This window comes from Notechis scutatus, chromosome 9 (assembly GCF_049901735.1).
Source record: "Notechis scutatus isolate UNSWTSFEM ecotype Mainland chromosome 9, rNotScu1.2, whole genome shotgun sequence".
Lineage (NCBI taxonomy): Eukaryota > Metazoa > Chordata > Lepidosauria > Squamata > Elapidae > Notechis > Notechis scutatus.
The window spans coordinates 16,878,756-16,899,771 of NC_142017.1; the positions used below are offsets into that span (position 1 = coordinate 16,878,756).

Consider the following 21,016-nt stretch of genomic DNA (forward strand, 5'->3'; position numbering starts at 1 on the left):
TTTACAGTTTCATTTCCCTGCCCCCCCCGGTGTAAGCATTTTTGCTGAATCTAGTGTCGGGTTATTATTGGAGCTGATGTCACAGAGCATTTAGAAATGCAGAATTATCGAGCAATCTTATGTCACGGCTAATTTATATTACTGTAACACTGAAAATGTGAGACAGATTCAGATAAGGAAGGTAGGATATTCCTTTGAAACTTGTTGGATGTGCACCAGAAACTTGTTGGTTTTGCACAAGAAACACTTTGGAAATAAGCGTTTTGCACACCTTTGAATTTCAGGTATATGTGGAAACTCCATTTACTGCTTTCCTGGTAGAATCCTTGGTGTTCCCTGAACTTGGTTGTTACCTATAATAGATTGCCCTATCAGGGTTGTTGGGAGGATAGTTTCTCCTTGGTAGTTCCTTGATTAGGGTTTTGATTTCTGCTTGATTGGCTGATATTAATTCTGACATTCACCAGCACTGAGAATGTTACTTAGCTAGGTAATGAAATGTCTACAAGAAAACCACCCCACTCAGGGACTCCTCAGCTCAACCCTGAGCTACAGATATTCTCATCCACTGGTCTTTTCTCAGTGTCTGTGGTTATGCCACTAATACACACGCAGTATTACCTACGTAGGGACTTGTCACTGCAAGGAACGATTTTACTCTCACCTCCAAGTCACAGGGCCCTCCGTTGACTGAGTAATCGTTTGCATCGCTAGTGTGTTGTGGTTCACCGGCAGCTGGTGCAGACAGCAGCGGAATTGGACAGTGGGAAAGAAAGGGAACCAGTCAGGGAGTCTGGAGAGGACTCAGATGAGGGTCCTGCATCCGGTGCAGGGATGGGGCCTGGACCATTTGGGAGTGGGGTGCTGCCTTCGGAGCCTTTGGAGTCTGGCAGCAGCGAAGCAGAGGACCCTGGGGAGCCTGTTCCCAGTGTGCATGTGCGCAGAGCTTCTAGAAGGCAAGAGCAGCTGAAGCAGAAGGGGCGACTTGGGAGTAAAGCTGGGAGGTGATTGCCCCTCCCATAAGGGATAAAAGTCAGGCCAAGATGACGAACTCTTTGCAGGAAGCAAAGTAGTTCGATAGAGTCGGAGTCCTTCTTGAAGCTCTGGTTGGTTTTCTCTGGTATTTTGGTGGGTTTCTGTGATAATTGGAGACTTCTGTTTTTGGCAGCGTTCCACAGCACTGAAAGGGGTGTGCTTATCTTGGGGAACTGTTTATAATTGGTTCTGGCTGGGAATGAAAGTGATTCCCAATGTTGCAATAAAATAGGTTTTGTTTTTAAAGCAAGTTTGTGTTTAAGTACATTTGACGAAGCCTGGGTCAGAACGCAGTGAGTGAGTAATGATGACAAGTAGAAGTCTTGCAGTAAACTCTATAAACCTCAGGGCCTCCGTAGCTAATCCTTTTTGATAACAGAAGAAGGTGCAAAATAGTCAAGGAGCAACCTTAGTAGCAAGAAGTCCTGTCCAGATCCAGGTATCACTGGGTCTGAAGGAAAGAAGAGAGCCTTTCTTTAAACACGAAAGGGAAGATCAAAGGCAAGCAAACGAAGCCAAAATTACATGCTTATAGAAGCCACAGCTCTTAGGTCACTGGCACAGGACAACAAGTGAGACACTTCTGAGACAGTTAAAGCCTGCTGAGACAACCCAGAGTCAGGATGTGGAAGTGGGAATGAGAAGAATCTCTTCTTCTTATTCATTATACTAACAAAGAGGGGGACCTTGTGAGACGGTGAAAGATTTTCTTGGGCAGGGTTTAACATGGAATATATCAGAGAAATAGTAGCTAAGTAGGATTATTTGCCCTGCTTTTGGCTGCTGTATTCCATGCAAAATTGCATGAAAAAAGCAACCCCTCAAGCTTCATACATCCCGTCCACCGATGGCCATGGTGGACTCTTCACCAAATAATCATATTATTTAACACTGGAATATTGCTTTGAAGTGTTCCATGTCCTCTTGGTGGCTGAGAGAAAGAGAAAGTGGTTGAACATCCTCTAGTAAGGCAGGACATTTGGCTATTCTTCCCTATCATTGGAAGATAATAGAATAGAACAGAGTTGGAAGGGACCTTGGAGGTCTTCTAGTCCAACCCCCTGCCTAGGGAGGAAATCTTACATCACTTCAGACAAATGGTTATCCAACATCTTCTTAAAAAGTGTTCCAGTGTTGGAGCATCCACAACCTCTGGAGGCAAGTTGTTCCACTGATTAATTGTTCTCACTGTCAGAAGTTTCTCCTTAATTCCAGGTTGCTTCTTTCCTTGATTAGTTTCTACCCATTGCTTCTTGTCCTGCCCTCAGGTGCTTTGGAGAATAGCTTGACTCCCTCTTCTTTGGGGAAGCCCCTGAGATATTGGAAGACTGCTGTCATGTCATCCCTAGTCCGTCTTTTCATTAAACTAGACATACCCATTACCTGCAACCATTCATCGTATGTTTTAGCCTCCAGTCTCCTAATCATCTTCGTTGGTGTAGACTTGGTTGTTGGAAGCCATCTGGGAAGGTCTTAAATGGTGACCATATGACTGTGGGATGCTGCAACCATTATAAATACATGCCACTTGTCAGGTGCTTGAATTGAGACCCTAGAAAGGGTGCAGAGAAGAGCAACAAAGATGATCTGGCGTCTGGAGGCTAAACCACATGATGAACAATTGAGAGAACTGGGAATGTCTTGCGCAGGGGGTTGCCAAGTTTGGAGATCCCTTGTCTAGCGTAATGATGATGTAATGATAGCGTAATGATCCCTTGTCTAGCATAATGGTAGAAGGACTAGGATGACATGATAGCAGTCTTCCAATACCTGACTGACTCTCACAGAGAAGAGGGGGTTTATTTATTCTCCAAAGTTCTTCACAGCAGGACAAGAGGTAGGTAGAAGATCATTAAAGGAAGATCCAATTTAGAACTAAGGAGAAATTTCCCAACAGTTAGGACAATTAATCAGTGGAACAACTTGCCTCCAAAAGTTGTGGATGCTCTAACACTGGAAATTTTTAAGAAGAGATTGGACAGCCATTTGTCTGAAGTGGGGTAGGGTCTCCTCCCCAAGCAGAGGGTTTGGATTAGACCTTCCATTCTAGGGTTATTATTATAAAAGGTAAAGATTCCCCTCGGCCATACATGCTAGTCATTTCCAACTCTACAGGTCGGTGCTCATCTCCGTTACAAAGAGCCAGCGCTGTCCGAAGACGTCTCCGTGGTCATGTGGCCGGCATAACTAAACACCGAAGGCGCAGGGAACGCTGTTACCTTCCCACCAAAGGTGGTCCCTATTTTTCTACTTGCATTTTTACGTGCTTTCGAACTGCTAGGTTGGCAGAAGCTGGGACAAGTAACAGGAGCTCCCTCTGTTATGCGGCACCAGGGATTCGAACTGCCGAACTGCCGACCTTTTCTGATCGACAAGCTCAACGTCTTAGCCACTGAGCCGCCGCGCCCCTCCACTAAGACCACAGCATCTGAAATTGCACCTTACTAAAACCATAGCAAGGTACAATTTCAGATTCTCTCTCCAATTGCTGCTTCCCAAGAGGGAGAAAGCTACCGACTTTCCTGCACTATCGCTGAACTGTCACTTCTGCCTTCATGGGTGATTCATGACGGAGCAAACCTTACCCTTACTGGATTCCCTGACAACTTCCTCTTTGGTGAGAAGCAGCAACTCTGCAAAAGTCATTTCATCTCTTGCATCTCTTCCAGTTGTAACTTAGAAAGCCTCTCAGGGTGCCAGAGGCTGAATCCAGACCCTGCGGGATTTTATGCACCCAAAGAGGCTTCAAAATTCATCGTGATCTAAAAGCCACTTCGAAGAGAATCACAGCTTTTCCTGTTCTAAAAAAGCCAGGCTTGCATTCCGCCCCCCTCCAACTTCTTTCAGTTGTTCTTGTCTGCAGTGTCATTCATTGCTTAAAGCTAACTTCCTGGCCCTGGAGGGGTGGAGGGTGGACGGTGGGGAAGAAAGGGGGGGCAGAGAGTCCCCACCCATCTTGGTTGTTGTTTTTTTCTTTTGTGCTATATCTCTTTGGAAATAAGCCACCCCAACAGCTGTTGCTCCAGCTGTGTACTTTGCTGGGTGCCCTTGGGATGGGCCAGTTTAAATATAGTCCGTCCCTTTTGCAAAAGTTAATGTTGTGTACTAACGTAGCACAAAACGTCCATTTCCTCTTTTTTTTTTTCCACACCGGGCAGCCCTGCAGTGACCTGCAAACCTAACTCAGTGTTTGCTGTTCCCACACCATCTGAAGGCAAGTTGTCCCCCCCTGGTTAATTGTTCTCACTGTCAGGAAATGTCTCCTTAGTCCGAAGTTAAAGTCCGCAGAGATTCTCCGTCATCCAGGTCATGGTTGTCTCAAGAGGCGCTTTTTTCCAGGAGGCAACTGGACTTCCTTGTTTTTTTCCCTTCTGAAGACATTTCGCTTCTCATCCAAGAAGCTTCTTCAGCTCTGGCTGGATGGCGGGGAATGGAAGGATTTATGTTCCTTGCAGACAGCTAAGATAACAGATAATCAGAATTGGAAGGGACCTTGTAGGTCATCTAGTCCAAACCCCCTGCCCAAGCTGGAGGCCCTACACCATTTCTGACAAATGGGAGTCCAATATCTTCTTGAAAGTCTCAAGTGATGACGTTCCCACAACTTCCGAAGGCAACGTCTGTTCCATCGGTTGATTGTTCCCACTGTCAGAAAGTTTCTCCTTATTTCCAGGTTGAGTGTCTCCTTGATAAGTTTCCATCCATTATTTCTTGTCTGGCCTACAGGTGCTTTGGAAAATAGCTTGACCCTTTCCTCTCTATGGCAGCCCCTCAAATATTGGAAGACTGCTATCCTGTCTCCCCTGGTCCTTCTCTTCACTAAACTAGCCAAGCCCAGTTCCTGTAACCGTTCATCCTACGTTTTAGCCTCCAGTCCCCTAATCATTCTGGTTACTCTTCTCTATACTGGTCATTTGCATCCTTTTAGAGGGTCGTTGAGGCCACTTGGAGTTTTATCTGTGTCCTCAGGGTCACCTGAATTGAGAGCCTTCTGGTTCCTATAGTCTGCAATTTTTGCAGTTCTAGGTTGCTTCTCTCCTTGATTAGTTTCCATCTAATCTTGTTTCCATCCATTGCTTCTTGTCCTGCCTTCAGGTGCTCTGGAGAATAACTTAAATCCCTCTTTCTTGTGGCAGCCCCTTGGATATTGAAACACTGCTATCATGTCCCCCCTAACCCTTCTCTTCATTAAACCAGACGTACCAAACTCCTCCTTTAACCTCCATTAATTACCACAGTATTTCCAACTGCTTTCATTTTGGTAAATGTTATTTTGTTCTTGCCCTTTTGGAGAAAAATGTCACATGGACTTGTGACCAACCCTCTATTTTTTCTCCTTCTCACCCAAAGTGAAAAACTAAAATTAGTTAACTTTCACCTATATGGAAACAGGGGTGAACATTTGCATAATTGGACAGCATGACGGAAGAAGTCATGAGGGCTCTTCCACCATCACTTGACTGCCTATTTTTACCAATTTATCCCCCCTTGTGCACCTGCCCGATTTAGAAGCCATCCTCTGGGGAGGAAACTCAACCTGTTGAAAATTAGAGGAGGAAAAGAAAACAGTGGCAGCATAAAAGATACACCTTCCAGCCATCTTTTTTCATGCAGTGTGCACAAAACCTCTAAACTCTTCATCATACATGAATTGTAGATCTTTATTTTTTGCTTTTATTTCATAGGTCATCGGAAGGAAGGGAGGGAGGAAAAGAAGGGAAGACAGGGAGGAGGGAGAAGGAAGAAAGAAAAGGAAGGGAGGAATGGAGGAAGGAAGGATGGAGAAAGCAAGGAAGGAAGGAAAAGCAAGGGAGGGAGGAAGAAGGAAGGAGATACAAAAAGTATAAACCTAGGATGAACGTTTTCGGTTGCTTTTCTGGCTGGCCAGCTAGGATGCTAGAAAACTGCCACAATCCAACATAATTCCCCCTCTCAAATTGTATCTCTATCCTGTCTCATGGCATTTTTTTTTTTTAAAAAAAAACCAAGATGCTAGGCAGCTTGGCTATTTTGTGGGTTGCAATGAGATGGTCCATTTTGTGAACTCGTTTCCATAGAGATGGTTACAGAGACATGCTGCCGTTGGTCCAAGCAGGCTTGCTTGCTTAGTTAGCCTTTCCAGAAGTTGGCTTGGTGGCAACCAGGAATGTCCCTCTTCCTCTGAGAGGTCAAGCCTCCTCATCTTTTGCTTTTGTATTGCCGGAAATTGCCAAGAAAGGATGTTCACCTTGTGCAATGGGGATAGGTTGCTTTAAGGGAGAGGTCTCCAAAACTTGGCCACTTTAAGGCTTGTGGACTTCAAGTCCCAGAATTCTAGGCTGGCTGGAGAATTCTGGGAGTTGAAGTCCACAAGTCTTAAAGTTGCCAAGTTTAGGGACCCCTGCTCTTTAAATCGGTGTCCTCAACACCAATAAGACCAAGGAGCTTATAGTGGACTATAGGAGGAACAGATCAGACATCCAGCCCTTGCTTATCAATGGAGACCAAGTGGAGCGAGTGGCCAGTTTTAAGTTTCTGGGTGTTACCCTAAAAGAGGACCTGACCTGGGGTGCCCACATTGCAGCCCTGGTCAAAAGGGCCCAGCAGAGATTATACTACCTGAGGCTTCTCAGGAAACAACAACTGAATGAAAAACTGCTGGTGACCTTCTACCGCTGCACCATAGAGAGTATCTTAACTTCCTGCACCTCTGGATGGTTTGCCAATTGCACAGGGGCAGATAGGACAGCACTCCAGAGGGTTAACGTCATTGCCCAGAGGATCATTGGTTGCCCTCCCCTCTTTGGAAGAGCTTTATAGCTCCTGCTGCCTTAAGAAAGTTCAAAACATTCTCAAAGATCCATCTCATCCTGGGAACCCCCTTTTTTTGAACTATTACCATCTGGCAGATGGTACAGAATAATAAAAACAAGGACAAATAGGCTGAAAAACAGCTTCTATCCCAGGGCAGTAGCTCTTTTGAATTCTGCTGTATAGTGCAGTGTTGGTGAGGTGTCGGGGGTTTTCGGTTCAATGTGTGGAGTGTGAAGGATGTGTGTTTGTGTTTATTTTCATGGTCATGATGTGCACTGAAGATGGTGTTTGATTTTGTTGTACGAGGTGCAATGACAATAAAGTAAACTAAAAAAAAAAAAATCCCTATCTGTGATCCTGGGAAAGGGTCTGTCTGGCCTTCTGGTTGATCTCTGGTCTTTCCAGCTCTTCATTTCCTGTGTATTTAATACTACGGTTATTTAACTAGGGCAGACATCCTGTTCATGGCCATTCAGAGAAAGGACAGCGTTAACCAAGCTCTTATTCTGAATATACAGGTAGTCCTTGACTTACAACAAAAAAAGTGACTGATAACGATTTTTCACACTTACGACCATCGCAGCATCCCCATGGTCACACGATCTACATTCGGATGCTTGGCAGCTGATTTACAGTTATGACGATTGCAACGTACAGGGGTCACATGACCCCCCTTTGGCGATCTTCGGACAAACAAAGTCAACGGTGAAGCCAGATTCACTTAACCGTGTTACTAATATGAGAGGAGAGAGAGAGGGGAGAGAGAGGTGGGGAGAGAGAGAGGAAGAGAGGGGAGAGAGGGGGGGGAGGGAGAGAGAGAGAGGAAGAGAGGGGAGAGAGAGAGGAAGAGAGAGAGGAGAGAGAGAGGGGAAGAAGGGGGGGGAGAGAGAGACTTCCAATATTTAAGGGGCTGCCACAGAGAGGAGGGGATCAACCTATTTTCCAAGGCACCTGAAGGCCAGACAAGGAATAATGAAACTGAACAAGGAGAGATTCAACCTGAAAATAAGGATAAATTTTCTGACAGTGAGAACAATCAACCCATGGAACAGAAGTTGCCTTCGGAAGTTGTGGGAGCTTCATCACTGGAGCCTTTCAAGAAGAAACTGGACTGCCATCTGTCAGAAGTGGTGTAGGGTCTCCTGCTTGGGCAGGGGGATTGGATTAGATCAGTGGCCCCCAACCTTTTTCGAACCAGGGACCGGTTTCACGATTATTTATTCTTCCACGGACCGGTACCTGAGTAACGTGAGACTCCACCGCCATCGGGACGGCTCTTCGTTCGAAGCCGCCCCCCCCCTTCGACGAAACTAAGGCGCGAGCACCCAAACGCTGCTTTCCAACTGAAAAACCGGAAGCAACCGAAAACCCGGAAGCGCTGTCGAAACAAGATGGTGGCGCCCAAGCTTTGTGGCCCGGTAAAAAATGATCCACGGACCGATCCCGGTCCGGGGACCGGTGGTTGGGGACCCCTGGATTAGATGACCTACAAGATCCCTTCCAACCCTGATCATCTGTAGAGGATGCTCGCTTCTTGACCAGCTAATATGTCAAACTAGAAATTGAAATATGCTTACAAAGATCATAGTACGGTATAGTGTAAGAATTTAGTCTGGGGTAGATTTGAATTTGAAAGAGGAAAGAACTCAGGTCCTAAAGCTGTTTCCTTCCTACTGCATAAGAATAGGGAAGCTATCTCTCCATTGACATATACTAGTCCTCGATTTAGAACTGCAATTGGGATTGGGAATTCTGTCACTAAGCGATAACTAGGAACAGTCGGTAATTGTTTTATGATGGTTTTGTTAAAAGTCCACACTTCCGGTTTTCGTAAGACTCACACCATAATGAGCAATGAGTTTGCTTAACGAACAGTGTGTTCGTTTTACAAACATTTTCACTTAATGACCACTGCAAAAAAAAAAAGTTAATAAAATTGAATTGATCACATAAGGGGCCCAGTTTACAACCGACAGTAACTACAATAGGCAGGCTGCATTACAGTTGTAATTTGAGGACTGCCTGCAAAGCAGGAACAATCTACTGTTTTATTAAAAGTACAATAGCACAATAATAGCTATTGAACATAATTGCAAGCTGTGAAATTCCTCCAGCAAAATATACACGGTTTAAATTTAAAACGTATCTTCGTAACTTTTAATTTATGGAGTCGCAGTAAGCAAGGCATGCAAAAATAATGAAGTTGATACTCATAACTGAAAAAGATTTTATTTTTTTTAGATTGATGTACTAAATTGTCAGCTGTGTTTTCAGCTACGCATAACTCAATCCCAAGCAAAGCGAAACAAGGATTAAGCTATTGTTTTCACTGTTTGGGGTGGGTGAGGCAAAATTTGCAAAGGAAACAATGGCCTTTAACATTTTCCATATCCAAGGCTAATGAGTGAAAATACTGGTTGTGTTGACTTTCTGGGGGGAAAAAACCCAAAACAAAATCCCACTGTTTGTATTTGCATTCTGTTTCACACCTGTATTTTAGGAACGGATGGAAAGAGTTTGGAAAAAAAACACCCAGCTTTCTTTTGTATTTTCTGAAAAGATGGAATCAAACTTTCTTTGTTTCATTTGGTGTCTGTTTTATTTATTCAACAATGTTTATGTCTTGCGTCAACCAGTATTGATTCTGGGGGTGGTGGTACTTAGTTAGACTTTTCCCTAAATGTGATATAAAGGAGGAAAAAATGACTCCTTCTTCCCATTTATAATCTTAATGTCAATTTTTTTTTATTCAGCTTTAACTTGAGTCAGCCTCTTCCCTTTCCTTTCCCTTCTCCTTGTTAATCATTGAAAATTGGGCTCACATTCTTCTACAAACAAATATGTAATGTACCCATCAACTATTATCTATCTACTTTGCCTTTTACGTAGGTGCTGAAGTCTACAGGTGCTCGGAGATGGAAAGGGATATGGTCAGCGATTTCATAGTCATTATAGTATAGGTAATCCTCAACTTAAAACAGTTCATTTCGTGACTGAAGTTACAGTGGCGTTTAAAAAAAACGATTAAATAATAATATTTATTTTAAAACAAATCCATCTTTCAGTTATACAGTGTGTCAATTGGGTACATATATCTTGTGCAAATTTTGTATACATTTCTTACTCAGATTACATTCATGTTAACAAGCTATTCAACCTAATATATCTTATCATTATAACAATATCATTTAACTTCTTTATTTTCCAACCATTTAAAAAATAAATCCCATATTCTATAATATTCCGCTTCTTTCTTGTTCTTTAATTGCCAGTGTTAATCTACTCATTCCTGCACATTCCAATATTTTCATAATCACCTCCTCCTCTTATCGGAATCTTTTCATTTTTCCAGTTTTGAGCGAATACAGTTCTAGCTGCTGTTAAATATATATATGATTAAATATGTTTTTTCTTTACTATAATTTTCAGGTAAAATCCCCCATAGAAATACCTCAGGTTTTAAATCTGTATGTTGTTTTATCATCTTTGCCAACCATGCATATGTATTTTTGTCCAATGTATTTTAGCTTCTGTACATGTCTACCACATATGATTGTGTGTTCCAGGTGTCTGGTGACATTTCCAACATTTCGCTGATTTATCTGTAAACATCTTGGCCAGTCTTGCCAGGGCAAAATACCATCTGTAAAACATCTTATACAAATTTTCTTTATAAGCTGTTTGACATTGTTAATTTATAGCTTCTATCCCATAATTTCTGCCATGTATGCAACTCTATCCCATAACCAAAGTTTTCCCCCTAGGCTATCATCGTCTCTTTCACTTGTTCCCCTTCTAATTTTCACTCCTGATAAGTAACCATACAATTTCTTAATTATTCAAAGTGAATTATGACCCCTTTTCACACTTACGACCATCTCAGCATCCCCAAGGCCAGGTGATTTGCATTTGAACGCTTGGGAACTGTTTCATATTTATGACAGTCTCAGTGTCCAGGGCAGTGGTGGGATTCAATTTTTTTTTACTACTGGCTCTGTGGGCGTGGCTTGGTGGGCGTGGCTTAGTGGGCGTGTCAGGGGAAGGTTACTGTCAAATCCCCATACCCTCCCCACTCCACTAACCTGCTTTCCAGCTCTGTTCTCCTGTGCAGGGCAACAAAAGAAGACCCAGCCAATCAACTGGGACTCAATGGAAGGCAGAGAATAGATAGGGTTGGTGGGGCCAGTCCAAGGTGGGATTTGCTGGTTCTCCGAACTACTCAAAATTTCCACTACTGGTTCTGTAGAACCGGTTAGAACCGGCTGCATAATACCTCTGATTTGAACGCTTGGGAAGTGGTTCATATTTATGACTGTCGCAGTGTCCAGGACAGTGGTGAGATTCAAATTATTTTACTACCGGTTCTGTGGGCGTGGCTTGGTGGGCGTGGCAGGGGAAGGATTCCGCTAAATCTCCAGTCAGAAGTGGTTTTTGCTGGTTCTTTGAACTACTCAAAATTTCCGCTACCGGTTCTCCAGAACTGGTCAGAACCTGCTGAATGCCACCTCTGGTCCAGGGGATGATTTCCTTTTGCGACCTTCAGACAAGCCAATTCGATGGGGAAGCCAGATTCACTTAACAACGGTGTTACTGGTTTAACAACTGCAGCGGTTCACTTAAACAGAGGTGCCAAGAAAAAGCCGTAAAACGGGCCAAAACTCACTTAACAAATTTCTCACTTAGCAACATAAATGTTGGGCTCAACTGTGGTCATAAGTCGAGGACGACTGGTAGTAATGGAAGCTATCGTATTAGTGCGCGAGTAAGAGGACATTTCTGGAAATCAGGGCAGGCCCTCTTAGAAACATATTTTGGGAGGCCATTTTAAAAACGTAAGGCTCCTTGGGGAAATCTCTGAACTTGGTTGTTTTCTGGCAGATGTTTCATTACTCAACTTAGACCCAAAACACCTGCACAAAAACAACCATGCCCAGAGAGCATCAAGTACCTCGAGCTACAAATATTATCTTCTACTGATATCCCAAGGTTCTGTGAGCCCCTTTTGTGATCTTCTAACAAGCAAGGTCAATGTGGATACAGATACAAGACTAACAGAGTTGGAAGAGACCTTGTAGGTCATCTAGTCCAACCCCACCACCCAAGCAGGAGACCCTACACCATTTCTGACAGAGGTCAGTCCAGTCTCTTCTTAAATGCTTCCAGGGATGAAGCTCCCACAACTTCTGAAGGCAACTTCTGTTCCATCGGTTGTTGGTTTCTCACTATCAGAAAATTCCTCCTTATTTCCAGGCTGAATCTCTCCTTGTTCAGTTTCCATCCATGATCAAAATTCAGACTCTTGGCAATTGTCTTATACTTATGACGGTTGCAGTGTCCTGAGGTCACATGGTCCCCTTTTGCCACCTTCTGCCAAGCAAAGACCATGAGGAAGTCAGATTAATTTAACCACCGTGTTACTAACTTAACAGCTGCACCTATTCACTTAACGGTGGCAGGAAAGGTTGTAAAATGGGGCAAAGCTCACTTCACAAATATCTCACTTAACAACAGAAATGTTGGTCTCAATTGTGGTTGTAAGTCAAGGACTTCCTGTATATGCCAGTTCCCCAAGCGCCCAAATTTTGATCAGGTGTCCATGGGGAGGCGGCACCTGTCATAAGTACAAGTCATATTTCAGTACTGTGGTAACTTCCAATGATTGATAAACAAATGGTTGAAAGTCAAGGATTACTTTTGTTTCTCTCTCTATATATATATATGTCTATATGAGCTTGATACCCGTGCTTCGCTACAAAGCTATGTGGTCAGGCTTAGTTTTGGGGGAGGAAAATAAGGGGGGGAAAATTCTGCCTCTGCCTGCCAGCATCCAGTGGTATTCATCTGGCTAGCGTCCTGTCAGGGTGTGAGAGAATTGAGGGTTATTTGAAAAGTGAAACAGTATTTTCTGGGTGAGCAAGAAGGAGACAGCAAGGAGCCTGGGCGTGGCTTAGCTCAACTGTTCTGTACTAAAGCTGCTTGGTGCTGTGAAACTGAAGCTGAAACTTCTCCCCTCTGCTTGTGTTTTGCACTTGGAACAGATTCCTTTTCAGGTGGGGAAGGGGAGAAGAACTCCTTAGCATTAGAGCGTGTTAATAATAATATATGAAATGCTAATGCTCTGATGGTCATTTCGAAAAATCCTTTCTTAGTGAGCACCTAGAAGCCAAGAGGAACATACATGCCAAATTTAAAATTTGTAGGCTTTACGGTTCTGGAGGATTTTGTGATGATGGCGTGAGTGGTATTTCGCTTTTATATATATCTAGATTTATGTAAGCACGTATGCACATTTATATGCCTATATATACACACACACATCTACACTTGTTCAAACTTAAACCTTACACTTATTCAGTAGATCGCTTACGACTCTCTCATGTAAATAGCATGGGAGATAATTCCGATTGTAGGCTGAAACGCTCCATTTGTTCGTGGCTGCTCAAACTCTAACGCTTGACCTGTAGGAAGATCTGTCTGTTCTTACATCCAGTTTGCACAGTGGAATGAAACCACTTCCTCTCTTCTTGAGTCAGTGTTTTATCGAAAGAACGCACACTAGTTTGTGTTTCAAATAAAGTTGACCTTTTTTTTGGTCTTCCTTTCTGTTCCATGTAATGCAATTATGTTAATAAAACCTAGCGTGAGGAAGCATTTATGAACATTTTCAGACAAAATGCTTGGGTGGCCTTTAGAATTCCTTTTCTAAGAATGGGCATGTGGTTGAGACTGCCTTCAAAACACTTTTGGAAATAAACCTGATATTTGAACTTGGTGCTCTGCTTATGTCATGTTAACTTCCCTTTCATTTTTTTTTTAATGGGGAACACCCCTATCCCCAAACCTTTGAAAAACGCAACGTGGACAAAGCCGGTGTCCCCCTTGGCCACTGTCAGGCCAAGGATAATTTTGAAGAGCAAAATGCTCACAGAAGCACGAGTCTTACAGAGATCATTTCAGTACTGATGACTTCAGATAACTTCTTTCGAAATTTATGAAGAGCTGTTCCAAATGAAAGTAAGACTATCTGGATATAATTTACTCAAATGAGAAGATTTTTGGTCAAATATGAAAGAGCATGTAAGAAATCAAGAGTTATGATGTTGAATAGATAGATAGATAGATAGATAGATAGATAGATAGATAGATAGATAGATAGATAGATAGATAGATAGATAGATGATAGATAGATAGATAGATAGATAGATAGATAGATAGATAGATAGATAGATATAGATATAGATATAGATATAGATATAGATATAGATATAGATATAGATATAGATGATATAGATATAGATATAGATATACGTAGATATAGATAGATATATGTAAAAAAACTAAACTCCGGAACTTAAAATTACATTTATTGTACTTACTAAACTTATTGTACTTACTCTGTAATGGTAGCTTAATACTCTGATGATGTCTGTGTGTGTGTGTGTGTGTGTGCGTGTGTGTGTGTGTATGTATGTATATGTATACATATGATAGGAAGGTAGGTAGGTAGGTAGGTAGGTAGATAGATAGATAGATAGATAGATAGATAGATAGATAGATAGATAGATAGATAGATAGATAGATAGATAGATAGATAGATAGAGAGAGAGAGAGATAGATAGATAGATAGATAGATAGATAGATAGATAGATAGATAGATAGATAGATAGATAGATAGATGATAGATAGATAGATATTCAACATCATGACTGTATATTGAGGATCATATATTCAGCATCATAACTCATATGTATATATAACAGCTCTGAAATGGATTTGTCAGCCATAAATAGAATTCAGATGTGTTTTAACATCTGTTTTAATGTAATCTTACACGTCTTCCAATTAGCCGAACCAGTTTATCATTTTAGCATATCTTTTAGGATCATCAGAACATTTTTAAAATTCTTGGGACGAAATGTCTTCTATAGATGGAAGTGTTTGCTGTAATACAAATATTCACATATATTTAATCCCTAAGCAGGCAAAATAAAGAGTTTGGAAATAGATGTAAAATGTTTTCAAGGAAATCTTGGACAACCATTTGTCTAGAATGGAATAAGGATTTCTTCCATGGGCAGGGAATTGACTAGAAGACCAACTATGTGAGTGGTATGGTTTGATTCAATGATGAAGTGCCACCTCTTTTAATTTCATTTAGCCAGGTTGAACCTTTAGCCTTTCTTTTTAACAGATCACAGATCATCAGAGTTGGAAGGGACCTTCTCGTGCTGTGACCTTTCTGTCCTTGTTGGAGTAGCAGCTGCTGCCATCTGTTAGTGGAGGAAAAGCTCTTTTGTGTTCTGTAAACAATTTTTTTTGTTTTTTGAGATGTAGAATAGGTGGTGAATGAGAAGGAGCTTCCTGGTTGATTAGAGCAGGGCTGCAGCCAAAGGACTTTCTGTGGTCAACCTGATGCTTTTGGAAAGGTGCAAAGATAGACATCCCTGAAAGTCTGGGTCACATCTAACATAGGGCTCACCCTTGCAAGGTAGTCCAGACAAGAAGCACAGCCAGACGTGCAAGCCTTAAATCTATAGTAAAGTTATATTAACAGAATTTTGCAAGTCTAAAGGTACATCTCTACCCCCTTGCCTTTACTGTCCAAGAAACTAGGGAAGGTCTCTCCTGAGATGTTTGCCATTCCTTCTGTGGACTCACCTGACCATTATCTACTCTGAAGTTCTTCCTCCTGTTTCCCAGGATCATTCCCATACATGTAGTGACTTAACTTATTACTTATCTACCGGTACTTTCTTATTAAGTTAATTTTTATATCCACGCATCCACCCGAGAAACTCTGGGAAGCAAATTGAGATTAAGAACAAAACTTAGATGTACATGTCAACTCGTAAAATATTTCTATGGTCTTTTTAGAGTTGCCAACAGAAAAGGAGAGAGGAAAGGGGTTTGAAAGAGCAGTGCCGCAGCTTGGAAATCGAAAGTGCATTCCATAAATAGTTTTCAAAGATAGTAGCTAAGTGACTGAAGTTTCTGCCCCACAAAATTCTAACTGGAGAGCATGATTGATGACTCTTGGCTATGGATGTGTCCCATTGTAGGATATGAATTACAATACACCAGGGGGTGGGAGGGAGAAAACCAGGGTCAAGGGTGATAATGAATGAGGTGTCTCAGAGTCGGCTACACCCAGGCAGTGCCGGCATGTTAACTCTCAATAAATCCTTTTGAAGTTTTGGAAGTTTGGCTCGAGACTCATGATTTAATTGGGGTAACTGCCGGAATCTGACAGTACAAACAGTTAAAAAAACTAGGTAGCCTCTTAAGAACTCTCCATGGTAGGCTCATTCACAACCACACCAGAGCCCCATTAAAATCTAGATGTTTACCCCTTTTCAGAAAATCAGCAGGAATGGGGTGGTCCTTACCTGGGAGGGTGAGGGGAGAAGCTGTTCCACTAGACCGGTGACATGTCAGAGAAAACTTCTAGAATCGTTTAACCTTTGGGTGCCCAAACAAAAGAAATGAGGACACGGTTTGTATCAATTTGATGATGGTTGATTGATCCTAGGAAGGTCTTATGGCCCGCCGGCGGCTAGCGGGTCTGGGGCAGCAGAGTCAGACAATGAGGAGGTTAGGGAGGAACATGGGCAAGTCGTGGAGGCTGAGGAAGGCTCGGATGAGGGCTCTGCATCGGAGGCAGAGATGGGGACAGGGCTGTCCGACAGTTATCAGCTACCTTCGGAGTCAGAGTTCAGTGGGGCAGAAGAACAGCTGGAGCCTGTTCCTGATGTGCACATGCGCAGAGCTTCCAGGAGAAGGGAACAGTTAAAGGACAAGGGCTGATAGGGAGTAAAGGCACAGGTGGACAGTAAATGGCCCCTCCCATAGGGATTAAAAAGAGGAGCAAAAGGAGAGGGGGCTTCTGCAGGAACAATTCGTACGTTGCAGCAGTGTGAAGATCTGCCTGTGCATCTCAGTGACTCTGTGCCAAGCCCTTCCTTGTCAGCACTGCATTTGAAAATATTTACTTGGCAGCTCTCCAAGCTAGGTAAAGTCTGTGCTCCTAATTACACCCTTGAAAGACTATTTGCCAGGCCTTTGGCTGAAGGTGAATGCAAGAAATTCACCTTCGTTTAATAAAAGGGGTTTTGCCAGGACAAAGAGTCTGCTTAGTGCTTTTTGGGGGAAGCCGAGGTCAGAACAGAAGGTGCGCTGAATTGCAAGCACAAAAATTGACCCTGATGTACACATGCAAAATTGTACTTGCATCCTGGTGACCAAGTGAGAAATACGACCAATTAACCCGCTCTAGTTTTTTGTTGGTTAGATGGCAATGCTTTTGGGCTGTTTTTCAACACCAACCTGAAATGAGTTTCCTATAGCAGTTTTACCCAAGAGTCTGATTATGAAATAGGATTCAGTAGCTGTCCTGCAGAAAGGGGCTAGTGCTGAAATAACCTGGACATTTTTAGAAGTTTTTCAAACTTTTTTTCTTCTTTTTCAGTGGATTTAACGGAAATCAAGGAAATCAGACCAGGAAAAAATGCGAAGGATTTTGAGCGTGGAAAAGGTGCACGTCAGAAAGAGGAGCATTGTTTCACCATTTTTTATGGCACTCAGTTTGTTCTCAACACTTTAAGTCTAGCAGGTAAAACCCCTGAATCTCTCTTTTTAAAATCTGGGATTGTGATGTTACTCCTTCCAAATGCTCGTTGACATCTTCTTAATATTTATTCCCAACTGCAAATATTTTTTTTAAGGGAGATTGGCGCTACCTGTCAGGATAACAAATAAACCGAATGAATTTATTTTGGAAAGGTGCAAAGATAGACATCCCTGAAACTCTGGGTCACATCGAACATAGAATCAGCCTTGCAAGGTAGTCCAGACAAGATGCACGGCCAGACGAACTAGCCTTAAATCTACAGTAAAGTTAGGTAACGCTAAAGGTTCCCCTTGCACATATGTGCTAGTCGTTTCTGGCTCTAGGGGGCAGTACTCATCTCTGTTACAAACCTAAAGAGCTAGTGCTGTCCGAAGATGTCTCTGTGGTCATGTGGCCAGCATGACTAAACACCTTCAAAAGTGCACGGAACGCTGTTACCTTCCCACCAGAGTGGTCCCTATTTTTCTACTTGCATTTTTACATGCTTTCGAACTGCTAGGTTGGCAGAAGCTGGGACAAGTAACGGGAGCTCACTCCAGTACACGGCGCTAGGGATTCGAACCGCCAAACTGCCAACCTTTCTGATCGACAAGCTGAGCATCTTAGCCACTGAGCCACTGCGTCCCTTAAAATCTACAGTAAGGTTACATTAACAGAATTTTGCAAGTCGGAAGGTACATATCTCTACTTCCCTTACCTTTCCAGTCCAAGAAACTAGGGAAGGTCTGTCCTGAGATGTTCGCCATTCCTTCTGCGGTCTCACCTGACCATTGAGCTAGTCTTTGACTTACGACCATAGTTGGGACCAGAATCTCTGTTGCTAAGTAAAAAAAGTAAGGCATTTGTCAAGTATGTCACCCCAAATTTTGCCACCTTTTTCTTGCCATGGTAGTTAAGCGGACCGTTGCAGTTATTCAATGAATCATACAGTCATCAGGCAAATCCGGCTCCCTGCCCCGTAACTTGGCTTGTTGGAAGGCAGCTAGGAAGGTTGCATACAGCGATCACATAACCCTGGGATGCTGCAACTGTTGTACATGCATGGCCACTTGCCAAGGGCCTGAATTTTGATCACGTGACTGTGGAGATGGTTGTGATGGTCCTAAGTGTACGGGATTGTTTGTAAGTCATGTTTTTCAGTGCCGTTGTAACTTTGAACGGTTGCTTAAACCAATGGTTGTTAAGTGGTGGGCTACCTCTATTGGGAAGAGCTAGAAAGAAGATAGGATATTTGTCTGTGGTTCGTGATGCAGGATTATAAGTGTTTGTGCATCTCTGTTGTTGCATCCTCTAAAGCAAGGGTGTCCAACCTTGGCAACTTTAAGACTTGTGGACTTCAACTCCCAGAATTCCTCAGCCAGCTTTGCTAGCTGAGGAATTCTGGGAGTTGAAGTCCACATGTCTTAAAGTTGCCAAGGTTGGAGACCCCTGCTCTAAAGCAATGTTTTCCAATGGCGGTTTGTTTAATGCAGTTTTTTTTCATTTTAAGATGTGTGGACTTCAAATCATAAAGTCATACCAAGTCTATCTTAATAAAATTTTATAAAGATAGTATCAAAGAAAAAAAAGAAATATGTATTCATTATTTCCTAAAGTTCTAAATATTCTATTATTATATTTTATTATCTAGCCATTGATAGAAAAGGTCCCAAATTTCATAGAATTGTTTATCTTCTTGTTCTCTAATTTCAAAGTTATCTCGTTAAAGTATGAATTAATAAAATTATAGTCAAATGATTGTTTAATAATGATATCGGGCTATATAATTGTTGATTGATAATATGAGCTATTATGTAATATAATTACAATGGAGACTATGAAATGGATGCACAAAAAAAGTGGTAAACCAACCAATACACTGTCTGTAAACTCATGAAGGAAAGGATGATGGACTTCAGCTTCCAGAATAAGAATTAGAATTAGAATTAATTAGAATTAGAATTAGAATTAGAATTAGAATTAGAATTAGAATTAGAATTAGAATTAGAATTAGAATTAGAATTAATTAGAATTAAAATTAGAATTAGAATTAGAATTAATTAGAATAGAGCTGGAAGGGACCTTGGAGGTCTTCTAGTCCAACCCCCTGCTCAAGCAGGAGAACCTATACTATTGCAGACAAGTGGCTGTCCAGTCTCTTCTTAAAGACCTCCAGTGATGAAGCACCTACAACGTCTGAAGGCAAGCTGTTGCAATGGTTAATTAGGGAGTTTCTCCTTAATTCCAGGTTGCTTCTCTCCTTGATTAGTTTCCATCCATCGTTTCTTGTCTCTCTTTTCTTGTCTCTCTTTGGTTAGTTTCCAATCATTATTTCTTGTCTTGCCCTCTGGTGCTTTGAAGAATAATTTGACCCCCTCTTCTTTGGGGCAGCCTTTCACATACTGAAATACTGTTATCATATCACCCCTAATTCTTCTTTTCTTTAGACTAGCCAGACCCAAATCCTGCAGCCGTTCTTTATATGGTTTAGTTTCTGGGAATTGACGTCCACATATCTTAAAAAGGCCGAGTTTGACAAAAAATACATGCTTCAAAAGTTTAAAGCAGCACATCCTCCAATGTTTTTGGGCTCCAGGGACTGGTTCCGTGGGAGAGAGTTTTTTTCCATGGACCGGAGGGGACGTGGTTTAGCATGCTGCATGCATCTCACAGACGGGGCATCGCTTGTTTACGTGGCCCAGTCTGCTGCAGATCAGTGCCAAATCCACGAACATGGGGGTTGGGGACCCCTGGTTTAAAGTATCTTTTTTAAAAAAAAAAAATTCAAGGAATTCCTTTCAGACATTTTCCTTTCCTTTATAGAAGTATGCAATTTATTCTTGGCGGCCGTGAAGCTGTGCGGTGGGATAACAGATGTTTCTCATTCTTATTTTTTTTTCCCCTTTCAACATCAAGTTTCTTAATTTGCATCTTTACATTTCCTTTCCGTGGCAGCTGACTCAAAGGAAGAGGCTGACAAATGGCTTTGCGGGTTGAATATTTTGTATCAGGAAGCTATAAACGGCGGCACCCCGGCAATTACCGAGAGGTATGTGGTAGAGCTGTTTTGTATTTATATATAGTAACAGAATAACAAAACAACGGAGTTGGACCTTAAAGGTCTTCTAGTCCACCCCCTGCTCCAGCAGGAGACCCTGTACCATCCTAGACAAGTGGCTATCTAGCCTCTTTTTAGAAGCCTCCAGTGATGGGGCTTCTGGAGGCAAGCTGTTCCATCCATTTTTTTTTTCTTGCCTTCTGGTGCTTTGGAAAAGAGGTTGACCTCCTCTTTTTTGCATCAGTCCTTCAAATATTAGAACATTGCTATCATGTCACTCCTAGTCCTTCTTTCCATTAGACTAGACAAACCCAATTATGTACACTAGACCAGGGGTCCCCAACCACCGGTCCGCGGACCAGTACCGGGCCGCGGAACAACTCCTACCGGGCCGCGGCTTGCTGGGCGCCGCCATCTTTTTTTCATGAAAAAGTGCTTCCGGTGAGCTTTTCCGGTAGAAAGCTCACCGGAAGCACCTTTCATCAAAAGATGGCGGATGCGCTCGTGAGCTTTTCGGAGAAAGC

The 21,016-nt window shown here is 42.4% G+C and overlaps 1 protein-coding gene across 1 annotated transcript in view; it reads left to right on the plus strand.

Annotated features, from left to right (window-relative positions):
- Positions 1-21,016, plus strand: part of PLCG2 (phospholipase C gamma 2) — a 98,481-nt gene that overhangs the window by 20,934 nt on the left and 56,531 nt on the right. The window contains exons 3-4 of the mRNA XM_026672071.2: positions 17,294-17,437; positions 20,390-20,483. Coding sequence (XP_026527856.1) covers positions 17,294-17,437; positions 20,390-20,483 — 238 coding nt within the window. The remainder of the gene's footprint in view (positions 1-17,293; positions 17,438-20,389; positions 20,484-21,016) is intronic.